The sequence below is a fragment of the Solanum pennellii genome, chromosome 8 (assembly GCF_001406875.1).
Source record: "Solanum pennellii chromosome 8, SPENNV200".
In the NCBI taxonomy this organism is placed as follows: Eukaryota; Viridiplantae; Streptophyta; class Magnoliopsida; order Solanales; family Solanaceae; genus Solanum; species Solanum pennellii.
Window position 1 is genome coordinate 61,772,591 of NC_028644.1, and position 16,521 is coordinate 61,789,111.

The 16,521-nt window shown below is 31.8% G+C and overlaps 2 protein-coding genes across 5 annotated transcripts; one reads left to right on the top strand and one right to left on the bottom strand.

The window, feature by feature from the left end:
• The first annotated feature begins 750 nt into the window (after window positions 1–750).
• Window positions 751–6,135, top strand: LOC107027206 (peroxisomal fatty acid beta-oxidation multifunctional protein AIM1-like). Of its 4 annotated transcripts, none has more exons than XM_027918855.1 (19): window positions 751–848; window positions 1,224–1,347; window positions 1,709–1,780; window positions 2,205–2,267; window positions 2,350–2,406; window positions 2,499–2,566; window positions 2,655–2,736; window positions 2,819–2,874; window positions 2,971–3,258; window positions 3,422–3,508; window positions 3,623–3,797; window positions 3,894–4,015; window positions 4,156–4,319; window positions 4,421–4,675; window positions 4,798–4,919; window positions 5,090–5,211; window positions 5,324–5,472; window positions 5,584–5,722; window positions 5,821–6,135. In XM_027918855.1, the coding sequence occupies exons 2-19, from the start codon at window positions 1,251–1,253 to the stop codon at window positions 5,833–5,835; spliced, it is 2,133 nt and encodes a 710-aa protein (XP_027774656.1). In that variant the 5' UTR covers window positions 751–848; window positions 1,224–1,250; the 3' UTR covers window positions 5,836–6,135. The 4 variants fall into 4 exon arrangements, with proteins under 4 accessions (XP_027774656.1, XP_027774658.1, XP_027774657.1 ...); XM_027918856.1 differs by having other exon boundaries at window positions 811–900; XM_015228387.2 differs by having other exon boundaries at window positions 834–960.
• A 400-nt stretch (window positions 6,136–6,535) lies between these two features.
• LOC107026810 (putative hydrolase YtaP) lies at window positions 6,536–11,439 on the bottom strand. The gene is made up of 13 exons (XM_015227899.2): window positions 11,208–11,439; window positions 10,274–10,350; window positions 10,111–10,191; window positions 9,782–9,910; window positions 9,623–9,709; window positions 9,198–9,251; window positions 8,977–9,067; window positions 8,805–8,875; window positions 8,652–8,721; window positions 8,445–8,497; window positions 7,745–7,838; window positions 7,522–7,619; window positions 6,536–6,828 (listed from the first exon to the last, which is right to left on the bottom strand). The coding sequence occupies exons 1-13, from the start codon at window positions 11,290–11,292 to the stop codon at window positions 6,739–6,741; spliced, it is 1,080 nt and encodes a 359-aa protein (XP_015083385.1). The 5' UTR covers window positions 11,293–11,439; the 3' UTR covers window positions 6,536–6,738.
• Between the last annotated feature and the right edge of the window lie 5,082 nt (window positions 11,440–16,521).

Below are 16,521 nucleotides of genomic sequence, written 5' to 3' on the forward strand. Positions count from 1 at the left end.
AACACTGTTAAATTATAACATAAGTGGTGCTGATGCAGGATATAAAAATCGTTTACTATTCTTCGCACACATGGGAAATTATTAAACAAATAGGAGAATATAGCCCTTTTAATATGTGTTCATTGGGTTTAAATTCTAGATCGGCGTACTAGGCTTCACGGCATGTTAATTAATATTTTTTATTGAAAAATTATATTGTTTAGTAAAATCAAAATTTTAAAACAAAAGTATTGAAAACATTTTTAATTTTGGTACAAATTATTAGTTTCATTTCTGAACTATTGACACCTTTAAGAATACTTATTTATTTGACTGACTAAACTTAAATTATACCATCGATTTATCGCATGACATAGCAAGTGGTTTCGCACTTTGTAGGAGTATGAAACTCTTAAAAAAAGACCAAGAGAAGTGTTGAAAATTGCACCTCTAAACTTGACGAGAATTTAGGGGTGTATTTCACTCATGTTGCAAGATTGAGGGTGTATTTAAGTTCAACTAATCAAGTTAAGTTTTTTTTTTTTTTGAGACTGTTAATATTCGAAGATAAAACTAATTATTCACGCTGAGTTTTTAAGTGTTTTAAATATTTTTCTCAATTAATTTTATATATAATATTATTTTTTAAAATTTTTTATTCGTTAGTAAAATTTCTAATTCCGCTTCTCCGATGAGGCAAGTCAAGGCTGAGTCTATATTGGTAGCTCTGCAAATAGATTGATTTGGCTTCTTTTTTTTTTCCAATTTGAGTGGCCCTTTATTTTATTGTTTTGCATATAAATAGAGCACTCACTCAACATAACAAACTCGTCCTTCATCAAATCACAGCTTCCACAAAAAATTAAAAGGCACAGATCTACTTTCTATTCTTCATTCATTTCAAAAACACTTGTAATTTTGGTCTGCAAACTATATATAGCCTTGCTTAATTACTCTCTCTTTTTCTTCATTTTGAAAAAAGTAATAACATATACTCTCATAGTTCGTTTTTGTTTGTTCAATTTTAAATTTTGCACATTCCGTAAGAAATAATAGTAAATGATATTCATATTAGTTGGTGTATATAGTCTTTTAATGGACTTGTGAAATAATTTGATATGAGTCCGAAGTACTAGACAAGTAGAAGCGAATGGAACGAGTAACTTGTAGCGTCAATACATGTTGTAAAGCTTTTTAAATGAGATAAAGAGCTTACCAAATTTGTGTTTTTGAATTATATATAGGAAATTACTTTACTATATATAGAAGAAATGGCAAACAAGGGTTCTATCAATATGGAAATTGGGAATGATGGTGTGGCTGTTATCACTATGAATAATCCACCTGTTAATGCCTTGACTCTCTCAGGTTCTTTCCTTTTTCTTTCTTACTCTAAATAATAAACTCTGTTCAGATTGATTTTTGACTTGACTTATAAATCAAAATTTACAAGTTAAAAGTTTTAACTTTTGATTTTTGATTTATTTTCGTTATTTTGATTTTAAAATAGATGCTTATAAGCATTTTTTAAAAATTTTATTCATTCAAACGCTCTAAAATTGCTTAATAACTATTTTGACTTTAGAACATTTAAAATAAGATAATTCAAACAGAATATTTATCTTTTATTTTTTTTAATGAGAAAGTACATTTTTGTTTATTTTCTTTTTATTTGTTTTTTTTTATCCTTGTATTAATGTTATTAAGTGTGATTATGAATATATCATAGCAATTGAGGAGTTGAAGAGATGCTATCAAGAGGCTATTGATTGCGATAACGTGAAGGCCATTGTTCTTACTGGTAAGTTTTGCTCTCACAAAAAAATACACATTAGTGTATATTTTAGGTAAATTATATAATAATACACAAAAAAAATAAAATATGTTTGTTGGCTATTATTTTGATGGACGGCTAATAAAAAATGCCATGTTTGAGCTACGATAGAATAGAATAGCATCTTGCTTCAGAGTACTCCTTTCATTTCAATTTATTTGACCTACTTTTCTTTTAAATTCGTTTAAAATAAGAATGCCCATTTCCTTTTTTTAACATCTTGTAAATTTTAACATATGGAATGAAAATTACAATAGAGTAATCATATTTCCTAGTGATCAATCAAATTTGTTCTATCATTGTTATGATATTTATGACCTGTTAATGTATTTGTGCTAGATTAATACTTCCATTTTAATTTGTTTGTCGTCTAAGATTCGTATATTTATAGGTGCTGATGGTAGATTTTGTGGAGGTTTGGATATCAGTGTTATGGAGAATGTTCATAAGCATGGTAAATTTTACCACACTTTGATCAACTAGTGTGTTTACCACCTAGTGCTGGCTAACCAGTTTTTTTCCTTTTGAAATTCCAGGAGATATATCACTTTTACCCGATGCATCGATTGGTCTAGTGGTTAATAAAATCGAAAGTATGTCCATAATCTAAAGTAGTTGGTAATTTAATATATAGTAGTAATTTGATTGTGTAACTAAAACTTTGGTGATCATATGATATGTATAGATGGGAAGAAGCCTTCTGTTGCTGCAATTCAAGGATTTGCTCTTGGTGGTGGTTTGGAGTTGGCTATGGTTTGTTCTATTTTTTTTCATTTTTATTATAATTCAATGTTTCTCAACATTTTAATATAATTGTTTTCCTTGTTTATAAATTGTGTAGGGATGTAATGCTCGAATTTCCACGCCAAAATGTGATCTTGGTTTACCTGAGCTGAAGCTTGGAGTTATTCCAGGATGTGGAGGTACATTTATTTTATATATGTTTACGATTCGATATACCTCTCTGTTTTAAGTTTGGAGAACTAATTGGACATGTGTTTTTAGGTACACAAAGGCTTCCGAGGCTCGTTGGGACCTCAAAGGCTGTTGATATGTTGATGGTAAGTATAGCATACGCTATGTAATCAGTCGTTGTACGTAGTTTAGATGGTAATGTAAAGATTGCTGAAGCTGAAGCTTTGTGTAAATATGAACAGTCATCCAAGACTATAACTTCTGAAGAAGGGAAGGAGTTGGGTCTTATTGATGCCATTGTCTCTTCGGATGAGCTCTTGACAGTTGCTCGGTGTTGGGCACTTGACATTGTTGAAGGCCGCCAGCCAAATTGTAATTCTCTTGAAAAGACGGACAAACTTGGACCTAAGGATGAGTCACTCGAGATACTGAAAAGTGCTAGACAAAGCTATGCAGTGTCTCGTTATAGAGCCTGTCTTGATGTGATCGAAGAAGGCATTGTAGCTGGAGGATATTCTGGTCTACTTAAGGTGAACAATCTTATGACACAAAAGTCCATTACGTATATATTTTGCTTCGATATATATATATCTAGATTCCCCTGGTTAGAGATTGGTGATTTGTAGGATGTCTTCCCAAAAACTCCTCTGTTTGGTTTGTGCTTATTATAATCTATGTTGTAACTTATTGCAGGAAGAAAAGGTATTTAAAGAGCTAGTACTCTCAAATACTGCAAAAGGTCTTCTTCATGTATTTCTGGCTGAACGTGCATCGTCAAAGGTTAGCATGCTTGTGTGTTATACCATAGATTCTGCTTTTCATTGTCTAATTAAGAATGGACAAAAAAATTGGAACTGTTTCTAGGTCCTTATAAAGTGGTAATACAATTTACAGGTACCAGGTGTTACTGATACTGGGCTTAAGCCTCGGAGAATAGAAAAAGTTGCAGTTGTTGGTGGTGGATTAATGGGATCTGGCATTGCTACAGCTCTCATTATCAGCAACATCAGTGTTGTAGTTAAAGAAATTAATCATGAATATTTATCGAAAGCTTTGAAATCAGTTGAAGGTTAGTATAACATGTTGAATATCTTCTTTGTATATATAATTATGTAATGTTCCATTAAGTCAAGTCTGAAATATTGTTATGCTATTTGTGTTGCAGCAAATCTACAAGGCTTTGTAACAAGAGGAAAGCTGAATCAGGATAAGATGAAAAGGACATTGTCTCTTCTTAAAGGAACTTTAGACTATGAGGACTTAAAAGACGTCGACATGGTTATTGAGGTAATACATTTACCACCTCTTCCTCTTAGTTACCATGCTCAATCATTATTTTTATTTTCATACTGGATGTCTTTCGCGTATCCTTGTAGCTGATGCATATCAAACGTATTTCTGATGAAATATACGACTCTCTCTTTCAGGCTGTTAACGAGAATGTATCTCTGAAACAATCAATTTTTGAGGATATAGAGAAAGTTTGTACTTCAGAGTGCATTTTTGCATCAAACACATCTACAATTAGTCTTGATGTGATTGGAAAAAGAACAACTAGCCAAGATCGCATTTTGGGGATACATTTATTCAGGTGAGGTTCAAAGTTTGTAGAGACTTTTTGCCTTCTGAGATTATATACTATTACTGACTTATTCTGTTGCTTAATTCTTGTTCTCATTTTCATGGATGAAGTCCTGCACATTTGATGCCTCTGGTAGAAATCGTGAGGACGGAAAATACTTCTCCACAAGTAATTGTTGATGTGATAAAATTCACTAAGATTTTGAGGAAAGTCCCCATTGTAGTGAAAAATTGTACTGGTTTTGCTGTCAACCGAAGCTTCTTCCCTTATATGCAAGGACCAGACCTGTTGGCAAATTTAGGCGTTGATATCTTCAGAATTGACCGCGTTATCACTGAGTTTGGCATGAGACTTGGTCCTTTTCAGTAAGTTTTTCTCTAGACTGAAACTTGTTCATCTTGACATGAGCATACACAATATATCTGCACCTCTGTTTATCTATACCAAGTTTGTTCATATTAACATTTTAGTATATTATGTTATGCAGGCTTCAGGATCTTTCCGGTTATGGTATATTTTTGGCTGGTGTAGGAGAGTTTGTTGCTGCTTACCCTGACCGCGCTTTTCAGTCACCCTTGGTTCAACTAATGGTAGAAAATGGACGGGAAGGTACTGAACGAACACATTTATGTTTTCCACTCAACTCTTGGCTTGAAAACATTTCTCAAATTCATATTTAAGGAAACAAAATTTTGAAGGAAATGGAAGTTTCAATAGCAGAAGTTAAATGACCTTTAAAGTGGTCTAGTTTTCTAAATGTATATGTACTTATGTCGTAGGTAAGAAGAATGGTAAAGGATATTACACGTATAATAAAGGAAGCAAGCCAGAAGCTGATCACTCTGTGCTACAAATTGTTGAGGAGTCTATGAGACTTACCAATATTGCTCCTGCTGGAAAGGTTTGTAACTTACAGTTGATTAAACATTCACGCGTAACAACAAACAATGCTATAATCTTCATGTTCGAGTGATATAAGGCTTAACATGATTTTGTTGTGTGTGATTCTGCAGCCAATATCTGTGACAGATGAAGAAATTCTAGAAATGATATTTTTTCCAGTGGTGAATGAGGCTTGTCGAGTTATTGAGGAAGGAATAGTTGTCCGAGCATCTGATATTGACATTGCATCTGTCCATGGATTCAAATTTCCAACAGAAACGTAAGTAGAAAGCTGAAAATAGGCCATCTCTATGTAGATAATTCATCGTCTGTTCTGTACGTACTAGCTATTGAACATATTGTAATGACTGTAAGACTATATTCTATGCAGTGGAGGCGTCATGTTTTGGGCTGACACGATTGGATCTGAGTACATATACTCGAAGCTAAAAGGTTGGTATGAGGCCTATGGCGATTTCTTTAAGCCATCAACATTCTTGGAACAGAAAGCTGCAAAAGGTCTACCTTTGGTAAGGATAGTCTAACCATTCTTGTACATCTTCATCTATATATCATAGCTTATTTGTTCGATTGATTGATGTCCTTCGACCTTCATGGTGCATCGTAGGGGGGATCGTGTTGACCTAACTCCAGATACTATCATATAGAATGAAATGCAGAAGCAGCAGGAACGCGATCATGCTGAATTATTTGCTTGGAAATAAGGAGTAAAATTTAGTTTTCACTGGGATTAGATAGGAGTTTCATTATGTAAAATCATTAGTCAATTAGGTTTGATTTCTTTAACTTTTTGAAATTCTTTTCCCTCAAGTTAGTTGATGGTAGATGTAAAAGAAGCCAAACTGTATGGTTCCAAAGTTGGCTCTATAATGTAATCATATGAGAAAAGGTGAATGAAGTATCCCAAAGTTTTTTCTTCAAAGTATTCCCTTCTAATGTAGGCTGAACTTTTCCTAATGGACGAGTAGACGAACCAGAATTTTCATTAAGGGGTTCAAAATCGAAAGAAGCTACACGAAAACTAGCCCAAGGGGTTCAACATTTGCGTAAAAAGATAAAAAGTAATTTTAACCATGTATATCAACTATTCATTCAACCAAAACTAGTACTCCCTGTGTCCCAATTTACATAGCACATTCTTTTTTAGTCGACTTCAAAGAGAATATTATCAATCTATAACTAGAAAAAATTTAACATTAAATTTTTCTTATTACCCTTAACAAAACAATTTATAACCACACAAACATTTGTTTTGGACCACAATTTTTTTTTAAAGAAAGTGTTTCTTTCTTTAGCTTTGTAGCTAGTTAAACAGTGTCACGTAAATTAGAATGGCGGGACTAGACATCCATTTTCCTTAAATCCTCAAACTTCTCAGGAGAACTATTCTTCTGTCCAAAAATAAACACCTCGTGGAAAACATAGACGCCATAACATAAAAAGAAATGGAAGTCCAAATACAAGCAAATAATACAAATTGCAATCTTTAACAGCTATCCTTCAAGATTTTGTTGTACACTGGGGATTAGAATTTAAGAAATCTGTCAAACCAGTCACTTGCTTCTTTTACCATCAATGGTGTCATTTGATGACCAATTCCAGGTTGCGCTATCAGCTGAAAATTATTAAAACAAGCATTTCAGAACCTAAGAAGATTGATTACCCGAAAAAGAAGGTAGTAAATTAAAGGAATTGTTCTTTAGCAATGCTAGTTTCAAGAAATAGATATATACTTGAAAGTTGCAACAGAGAAGTAAAATCCAAGAACTAAAAGACCAGTTGGTATTAGGAAAGCCATTATTCTGGAGATTTGATTAAGTAATTCGGTTAGATTTTTACAAAGTGACAGTGTGAAGAACATCTGAGTGGATTGAAGTAAAGAGTCTGAAAAGTCCGAAAGAACAAGTTGGAGACAAAGTTATCCCAAATGAAGTGAATGGAAAAGGGAAAACAATTAAAAGGTCCTCAAAAGTAATTGAAACAGGTCAACCACTAAGGCTTATAGTTTAATGATCTCTGCACGAGTCTCCCCACACAACAGTTCGGCACTACTCCTTTGAGTCTTACCCTTCTTCGACTCGCTAGTTTCATGGAAATAACTTTAAAAAGAATAAATTTAAACATGTTATTCATAGACTCAAGTATTTATTTGTAGCAGTATCCACTTCATAATCAGTTATTTGTGAGTTCATACCATAATATGTTCATTTGATTCCTTTAAGGTCCTCAAAACTCATACTTAATGATAGCTAAGTAAGGAAAAAAGTTTATGTTTCTTTTCACAGAAAAGTAGGCTGGAGGTAAGTACCTTGAAATTCTGAGTACAGTTAGCCTTTTCATAAGCTTCGAGAGTTCTTGATTCTGGAATTTCAAGGCCACCTAGTGGGCAACGAGGATCATCTGCCCCTACAATATTTGGAAAAGTAGATTTATCCTTTAGACAGCAAGAGAAGGAAAGGAGCACATGATGATTGATGGGTAATAAACGTGACAAATTCTTTTGTCATTACATAAGATGTAGATTCTTATACCATTTAAAATCAGTAATGGGCGTGGAGCAATAGTTGGAACTGTGTATGGTGCATCAAATTGAGATGCCAAACCCGGGGCAATCCTATCCCAGACCTGGTGAGATATGCTATTAAGTAAACATCAGATAGTTCCATTACTACAGATTTTAACAATGTATGAGATTCAACTTACAAAGAAAATCGTAAGAAGCATCACAGGTATGATATTTAAGACTATGAACTCAAATCTATTCCAACTCTAAGATCAATCAGTTCTCATAACTCCTAACACTGTAACGCGAACTTGTACTACTCAAATAGTCATGAATGTTTATAATGCTGTCAGACAGCCAATACCTGGAGGAACGAACTTTTCTATTTCAGGTTTTTGACAGAGGTGATTAAATTTACAAGGCTGCAACCACTGCATATAGCTCAGGTTCGCTCCAATAAAACTTCCTTTAGGCTACCTAGAATGTAATAATATAAGGCCACATATCGCCACCCCTTCCCCAAAATTTAATGAGTTATAAGTAAGGTACATATCCCATCCTATACCTAATTTTGGTGTACTAATATATAGCTCGTAGTCTGCCGAATCTCACATCACATGAATGTCTCTTAAATATTTTTGAGGAGCAGCAGGAAGACTACAGTATTTGAATTTCTCATAATGCATGAATGAAAAAAAGAAGTTAAACATGGAAGTCATCAGCCTGACCTTCTGAACTACTTCTTTATCAATAGCACTCTTGTCTAAATCAGCACTTGCTTCTGAAAACAAAACAAGTAAAACAGTTAAGTAAAGAACTGTATAAGTAGCACTTAAGTAGCTGGTAACAAACAAGTGAGTCAGATGTGATGGGAAACATCTAGACAACAGTAAAGTAGCTGATCCAACTAATAAGGTTCTTGGACTTGTGTTCACCTTCAAAGACAGCCTTGATACTGTTAACTCTTGCTTGCCACTTATCATGCTCAATTGCCCATCCAAAACCCTACAACATGTTTCAATATTCTCATCATAATATTCTATCAATTAAGATCTATCACTGATCCTATTATACTTAACACAAGGTACCTGAACACCAATTATGGGGACAACCACAGAATAGCGAGTGTCAACAAATGCGGCAAACCAAGCATGCATACCTACAAGGCAGAATGTATTTCAACTTGATGTTTAAAAATGGATTTGCACTTGATGTTCTTTAAGATACTGTTATGTAAATCTACTAATTCACTTGTCAAACCTCCAAGAGACTCGCCAGTGATTCCTATCTTTGATGGGTCAACATCTTCCCTCTCAGTAAGATAATCTACCAATTTTATCAAGTCCCAAACCTTCAAAGCTCAGCAAAAGATATGCTCAGAGCTCCATATATCAATTATTAATCATGGCAGTTCAAGATAATAATAAAATTTCACCAAGCTTCTCAAATGGTAGAATCAGGTTAGTTTTTTTAATATTTACCGAATCAAATATGAACGGCATTGTATCTCCATTTTTCCATGATGACACTAGGGACTGTACTACAAGAAAAAGAAGAAGTTAGCAAGATCAAGTCGACCAGGTACAGTAGTATTCAAGCATAATTGGTTGGACTACCATTACTTATTCTCATTATAAAAACTACTCATAAGAGAGTATCCTCATTGTGAAGCCAATTGTGAGAGAGTATTTCCTGCATTTAGGTTACTCCCAATCATCTATATTTAGGCCTTTCATGGGCTAGAGTTCAAACAAGAAGCTCCATCAAACAACCAAACGCTAACATGATTTAGAACCACATAACACAAATTTTGGATAGCCCACTGTTGCATAAGCATCCAGAGAGAAAAACTCTTTTCTATATAAGCTAATTGAATATACACATAAGCAAAAATCAAAATAGTAACCTCTCGATAGGTTGTGATGCTGGTTGCACGTTCTCCGTGGTATCGAGAATCAATTGCAACAGCAATATATCCCCTTGAAGCATATCCCTAAAAGAAAAAGTTGTCCTTACTCCACTGCAGTGATAACTCAAGAATATTGAAGAAAACAACAGATGTCACCTCAAGCAATGGCCTCAACCACTCTTTGCATTTGTTCGTACTATGCAGGAAAACAATAGTGGGCCTCCTTTTCTTTTCACTTTCTTTCATGCTCAATACCAATACAGGCAAGAGCCCTTGCACTCCTTCCTGCAAACAGTAAGAGAGTTACAGCTACCTAATTTAGTCACATCTCAAATAGATTATTAAAAAGTAACCACATCTCAGAAGTCAGAAGATCATCATCTAAATGCTTATTCGACTACTCAGGAGGTACATCGCTTAAAAAACAGAATCTGGTTACATACTAATAAGTAATCGGCGAATTTATACTTCTAAAATCATATCACCTCAGTAGTCAGGTAGAAATTTTCCTCTTGAAGCAGTTCATTAAAATTGGGTATATCTTCCTTTGGGCATGATGCCATTGCCTGTATTTTCAGATAAAAATGTTAAAATGAAGTCTCCGCAGTATAGAATTGGCAGAACAAAGAAATCATAATAGTTTTGTACCTCACTGAAGGTTGGCTTTGGAGATTCCTGAAAGAACGGATCCTTCACAGGTTTTCCAGGTATTACAGATAGTGGAACTGGAAAGTATTAGAGCAAGCAAATACAAGCTTGTTAATTAACATGCAAAATATAAGTTGGCAACAGGGAGGAGCTAGACCAGACAATAAAATTTGTTAATTATCACCCAAGAGATAAAGTAAGTAAAAAGACACAATTTTGACAGTAATTTATTGAATCTACCAAGAGATAGAACTAATGATCTAAAGAGAAAGGGCGATTACAGAACCGTTATTGTACAAGATTTCAGCTTCATTCATCCTGCTAAGTAAACTACTAATGTCATCCTCCCATCTCTTCTAATCCTTGACAGTCATTTCTACTTCCTCTATCCTCTCATTCCATGAAACAAGATTAGAACAAAACTCTCCACCACTCACAACTTCAGTCTCCAATGAACCCAACCTTAATTATCTTACAGAATTGCAACCATCTAATTAGATTTGGATCACTCATGCTGCTACACTTTTCTTTTCCATTCTAGTCTTCACTTTCTAAATAATACCTTATATCAATTACTCAGTTCCAAAATCAGACCACACACACAAAAAAAAAAAAAAATTAAAACTGGAAGTTGCCACCCACCCCCAAACCCAGAGAATGGGTGGAAATAGTTAATTTGTGCAGCAATTATACTAAGAATGAATAAAATGCGGGAATAATAAAAGGCAACTAATTTTGACGGGTTATTGCAGAAAAAGGTAAATACAAATGCTAGAATCGATTGACAATGACAGCACGAAATTGACTAAGAACTATGATTCGAAAAGTTAAAAGCTTGACATCCATGATATCAGTAAAGTTCAAATTCAATTTATTCCCCAAAACTTCAATCGATTCATTAACAAGATCATTAAAAAAAAAAAAGGAGAGAAACCTTCAGAAGGACGACGGCTCCGAAGGACTTGGAGGAACTGAGATCGGAGCTCTGAAGCAGCGTCGTTTGTCTCCACCGTCGCCATGGATTCCGATCAGTTGAGGTGAAAAACAAGTCAAGATTTTGGACTAATATAAATAGAGTAATCACTTGTTATTTTTTATTTTATTTTATTTGCGTATATGTACTGCAAGTGAAGAACAAAATTGGAACTTTCCAACAAAATGCATCTCTCCGAATCTTACTACTATATCATTATTACAATTATTAAAATTATTATACTACGTACCATGTTGAAGCTATATGTCAAAACTGATAAGATTATTTTGGAAGAAACGATTTTTTTAAACCCTAAATATTAAAAGAATTTTCTAAAAACACACATCAAAATGAATAGTTTGTTCATTTATGAGGAAATTATAATTATCAGTATTTACATTATAATCCTCCTTTTAACTCTAAACTCATTTAAAATAATATTACACTAATTTAAATTGCTCATAAATATAATTCTTTTTATTAGTTTGTCACGTAAATATATATAAAATCATGACTTCTATCATAATAAAAATATTAAAAACTTGAAAAAGAATTTTATAAAATAAATTTTACTATTTATTTACTTAGATCACTCGTAAAAATTAAAAATTATTGAAGTCGACGAGGACAACGAATCCTCTTATTTCTGTTCAATAATAATGATGTTTATTATATTTAGATCAACAAACGTCACTACTAAGTACTAATTTAACTATATAAATTACAATCGTGAGTTTCAATTTTGAGTCTTCTTATCTTTGAAAAATTTAAATTTATTTATATGAATTTTTCTTTATATGTAAGAGGATCACTATATATAAAAAATAATAAAGATGTCACATTTTTAAAAGAATATAAATTAGAATTGTTCAATAAGGGATGAATCTATTTCTTTTTTAAAAAAATATATAAATTTATTAACTAAAATAGAGTATTTTTAATAATTTCTTTTAGGATTCTTTCGTGAGGGGAACTCCGATCTTCTATCAAAAAAATGTTGTAATTTATTCAATTCCAAGCAAACTCTAATATATTTTTTAAAAACAAAATTGAACCAACTAAGACAAGTTAGAACTTACGTTTCAATCTTATTTTTATGAAAAATATATAGAGTTCGTTAATAATTGGGCAAATTGTAAAAAAAATAAAAATAAAAAAAAGATTTGTTGAACTTTTTTGTCTATGCTTTCAAATATGGATATTAACATTTTCAATTGTTTTTCTAGTTTATAATGTTTCTAAACTTTTAAAAATTTAATTAATTATTTTTTCAGATATGAATTCTTCATTTGGAGACACATCTCCTTGTCCAAAAGTTTATGATGTGTTCAACTTACAATAGGAATTTCTTAAATTCCTTAATATTTTCATTTGCAATGCTCTTTGTATTTACAAACATCTAATTAAATTGAATATATAAACTTTCAGATGAATGAGAATATGTGGAGTGAATAACTCATATTTATTGTTGAAGAAAGGAACAACTTCAGGTGAGGAAGAAAGAGCCATAGATTCACGTGAGAAATTAATTAAAAAAAATTGTAGCTCAGCAATTTGTGGGAACTACCTTTAAAGTTTGTGTGATATTATTTTAGATGGATTTTGAGTTGACGGGAATAACGTTACTAAAAGATAGTAGTTATAGTTAACTCATAAATGAGTGAATTGTCCATTTTGGCGTGTATATTTAAAGAGTGTCCCTTTTGATGTTTCGGATTAAAAAGTTTTTGTTTTAATGTTGGACTCAAATGTGTTATATTGTGAAACCTCCTTATAGTGGTAGCTTTTTATTTGAAATTTCATAATTGTTATAATGATATATTGTTATATACTTTTTTGTTCCATTTAACTTGATCTCTGCATTAAAAATAGAGATTTGATTTTAGTTGTTCATTTTAAAAAATAAAAGGTTATATATTGATATTTAACGTTTAAATCTCATTTAGTTATTATATATAAACAACACTATAAAAGAAGTTAGTTTAATAATTTTTTATACCCAAAAAAATATATATATATTGTTTAGAAAATAAAACATGCAGGAAGGTTAAGTGGTGTTTGGAATTGTTGAATATCTCTTAGCTAGATTAACAAAGATTTGATTCTTTCTGGGGTAACTCTTTTTCTGGTGAATACTAAGTCAGATTGATTATGAATTTACTTAATTTAAATGTTTTTCACTTCTGAGTTTTTATTATTATTTTATGTTGTTTGGGAAGATAAAATTGTTTCTGAGCACTTAAATTTAGACCCAAAATGTAGAAAAATAAACTAAAAATCAAAAGTTCAAATTTGAAGTGAAGGAGTTATTTTGAAATGTCAAGGGTCGAATGTATGTTGTGAAATAAGAGCTTTCGGAAAGGTTTCTGAGTCTCTGATTTCATGCTAGCCGCTATATATAGAGGGAAACATATCGCTATAGCGGGACAATGGACCAATATGACGACGACGCTATATCGGGGTAAATCATAGAATTTAATGTAAAAAAGTCTCAATAACCTCTTATTTTCTGCACTATGTTCTTGGGAAGAGGAAAGGTGATTTTGAATTATTTATTTTATAGTTTTTTCACAAATTTCTCCGGTAAAAGTATGTAAATTAATCTCTTTTAACTTGTAAATTAATTCTTAAGCCTTGGAATCTAGAGGGTTACTCTTGGGGAAAAGTTTTAACTTGAATTAATGGTGGAAGAAACACTTTTTGGATAGAATGATCATGAGTTGTTATAATCCGAATATTTTTAAGTCATATTATTGACTGATCGATTATTCTTTTTTGTCATTGTTTAGACCAAGAACTAAGTCAAGGCACTTCAAAAAAGGAAAAGCTCTGATTTTTTTAGAGTTTCAAGACTTGATTCGAGATAAGTGATCAGTTATTGTTTTCTGAAGTATGCGATATATGCATATTAACTACTTTGTAATACTACTTTGCAATGCATGTAGGGGAAAATGGAAGGTTCACGTGAAATGATCTGGTGTGGTAATTTCATGTAATGAACCTGTTTATTTACTTGTAATTTCAAATGGGTTGTTCGTTGTGATTGTGCATACTATTCTTATTGATTGTTGGCTTAAATACGATGCTGGTACATGATACTAACGGGATACCATGTTTGATATGAATACTAACACCAATTGGCTTTGGTACCGCACCGACATACTAAAAATTTGTATATGGATTCTATTGTGAATGGCGAAAACAAAGAGATCGATCGAGGATCATAAGAAGATGAAAGAGGGAAGTCGTAAGAGTAATACAAGTACAATTCAAGAATTGGAAGTGGTGAAGAGAGAAATTTTGGAGTATGCTATTGTTTTGTCCATTTTGATGTTATGCATGCTCATCGACTAATATCATAGCTGAGAGCGATTGAGCAAAGACTATCTCTGTTTACTTGCTTATTATTCACTAAACATGCAAGGTGAATGTATGTTTGTTAATTACTAATTGGATATTCTCCTTGCTTTGATTTGCTAAACGATAAAATTGAGTATCTCTGTTTACTATTGCTTATATTTTTTAAATTTTGGTGTTTGACATATTGTTTTATTTTGTTAGTTTAGTTGATGGATAACTTTAAATAGTGTTGGGATAAGTTTTTTTTTTGTTGTATGAGATTACTTATCATATCATTTAATTAGTTGATATATACACATTGTGGGATAAGTTTTTCGATAGCTAATCTTGAGATAACATGTTTCTAATCAATAACGACTTACTTCTTTATTTATCCTTTTTCTTTCGTTTAAATCAAAATCTGGATGATTTTAGCAATGCGTGTTGTATATGTACAAAAAGGTTCAAACTTTGTTAGTGTGAGTTGTGTATTTCTTTATGCATGTTAGACTGTAATGTTTATTGTATGTGATTGTATCTTTTGTCTTGTGTAAATGTAATTGTGTCGTGTCCTGATTGCTGTGATCGATTTGTATCCTTTGGACATCGATTGAGACTTAAAATGGTATATGTGGTTGGGTTAGTTCAGGTTTTTCAAATATCAAACCAAACTATTTGTGTAGGAGTTTTTTTAAAACTATAAATCAAACCAATAAAACTCAGGTTTTTCAACCTCAAGTTTTTTCGGGTTTTTTCCTCTAAAGTATTCATACAATCATAAATTTACTTGTATTTCAAATATTTCTTCAGTCCTACCAAAATACAACTATAACTATCTAAGGTGTTTCTTAATAATATTAACACAAACAATGATATGATTAATGACAGTAAAATACCCAATATATCTAATATAATAATGAAATCGTGTAAAATAAACATTGCAAATTAACAAGTCATAATGAAAATGATCATAATTTATAAGTATTAAATCATGCTAAAATAAGTTAAATAAATATTAATTACATGACTAAATATTAAAGAAAATTAAAATTAGATTACATATTTTAATTGTCGAAACCAATATAAAAGCAAAGAACAAATTAAACATTCAATATTATTGTCATTCTTAGGGTTAAATTGATTTTCTTTTTGCATTAGTATTAATTTTATTTTGATTTAAGTTTTATTATAATTACCAACATTTGTGAAATATAATCTATGGAACCATTCAAATTTCCAAGTTTCAAACTTGAAATAATATATTAAAAGATTAAACTATGAAAAGTATAAAAGAATATCTAAAAATTATATCAAATTAAATATTTTTATGTATAAAATAAAATTTTAAATTATATATATAATGTCGGGTTAGTTTGGTCTCGGGTTGGTTTTTTTGAGTTAAAACCAACCCAACCCAAATATAGTCGGATTTTTTTCAACACCAAACCAACTACTAGTTGGATTCTTTTTCTCGATTTGTGATTTGATTCGATTTTCGGTTCAGTTTTGTACGCCCCTAGATTGAGTGAGCCTCATTCGCTTATATTTGTGGTTACAGTAGATTAAAATTTGGATTGAGATTTGAGGGTTCAATATCTTGGAACTTTTTTTGTTTTACGGTGATTTTGGATAGTTTGTGCTCTTTTTTGTGTTTAGTTAGTTTTCAAAGACCTAATGTCATTCGATGAAATTATTTAGACTTCGAATCGCATCACTAATAAGATCTTTTATGAAAGAGACGAGAAATGTATGAGAAAAGAAACCTGGTCTTAAATTATACAAATATTTTCCAACAATCTCTAATTTTCACACCTGAAATCAAAGTAAAAATGGGAGTACATTATTTCTGCTTAAACAGACGGTCAGAGTGGTGATCCTGAAATTCTTGGATAGAGTTGAATTAAAGCTTATATTCACACACATTATTAGGTGTTAC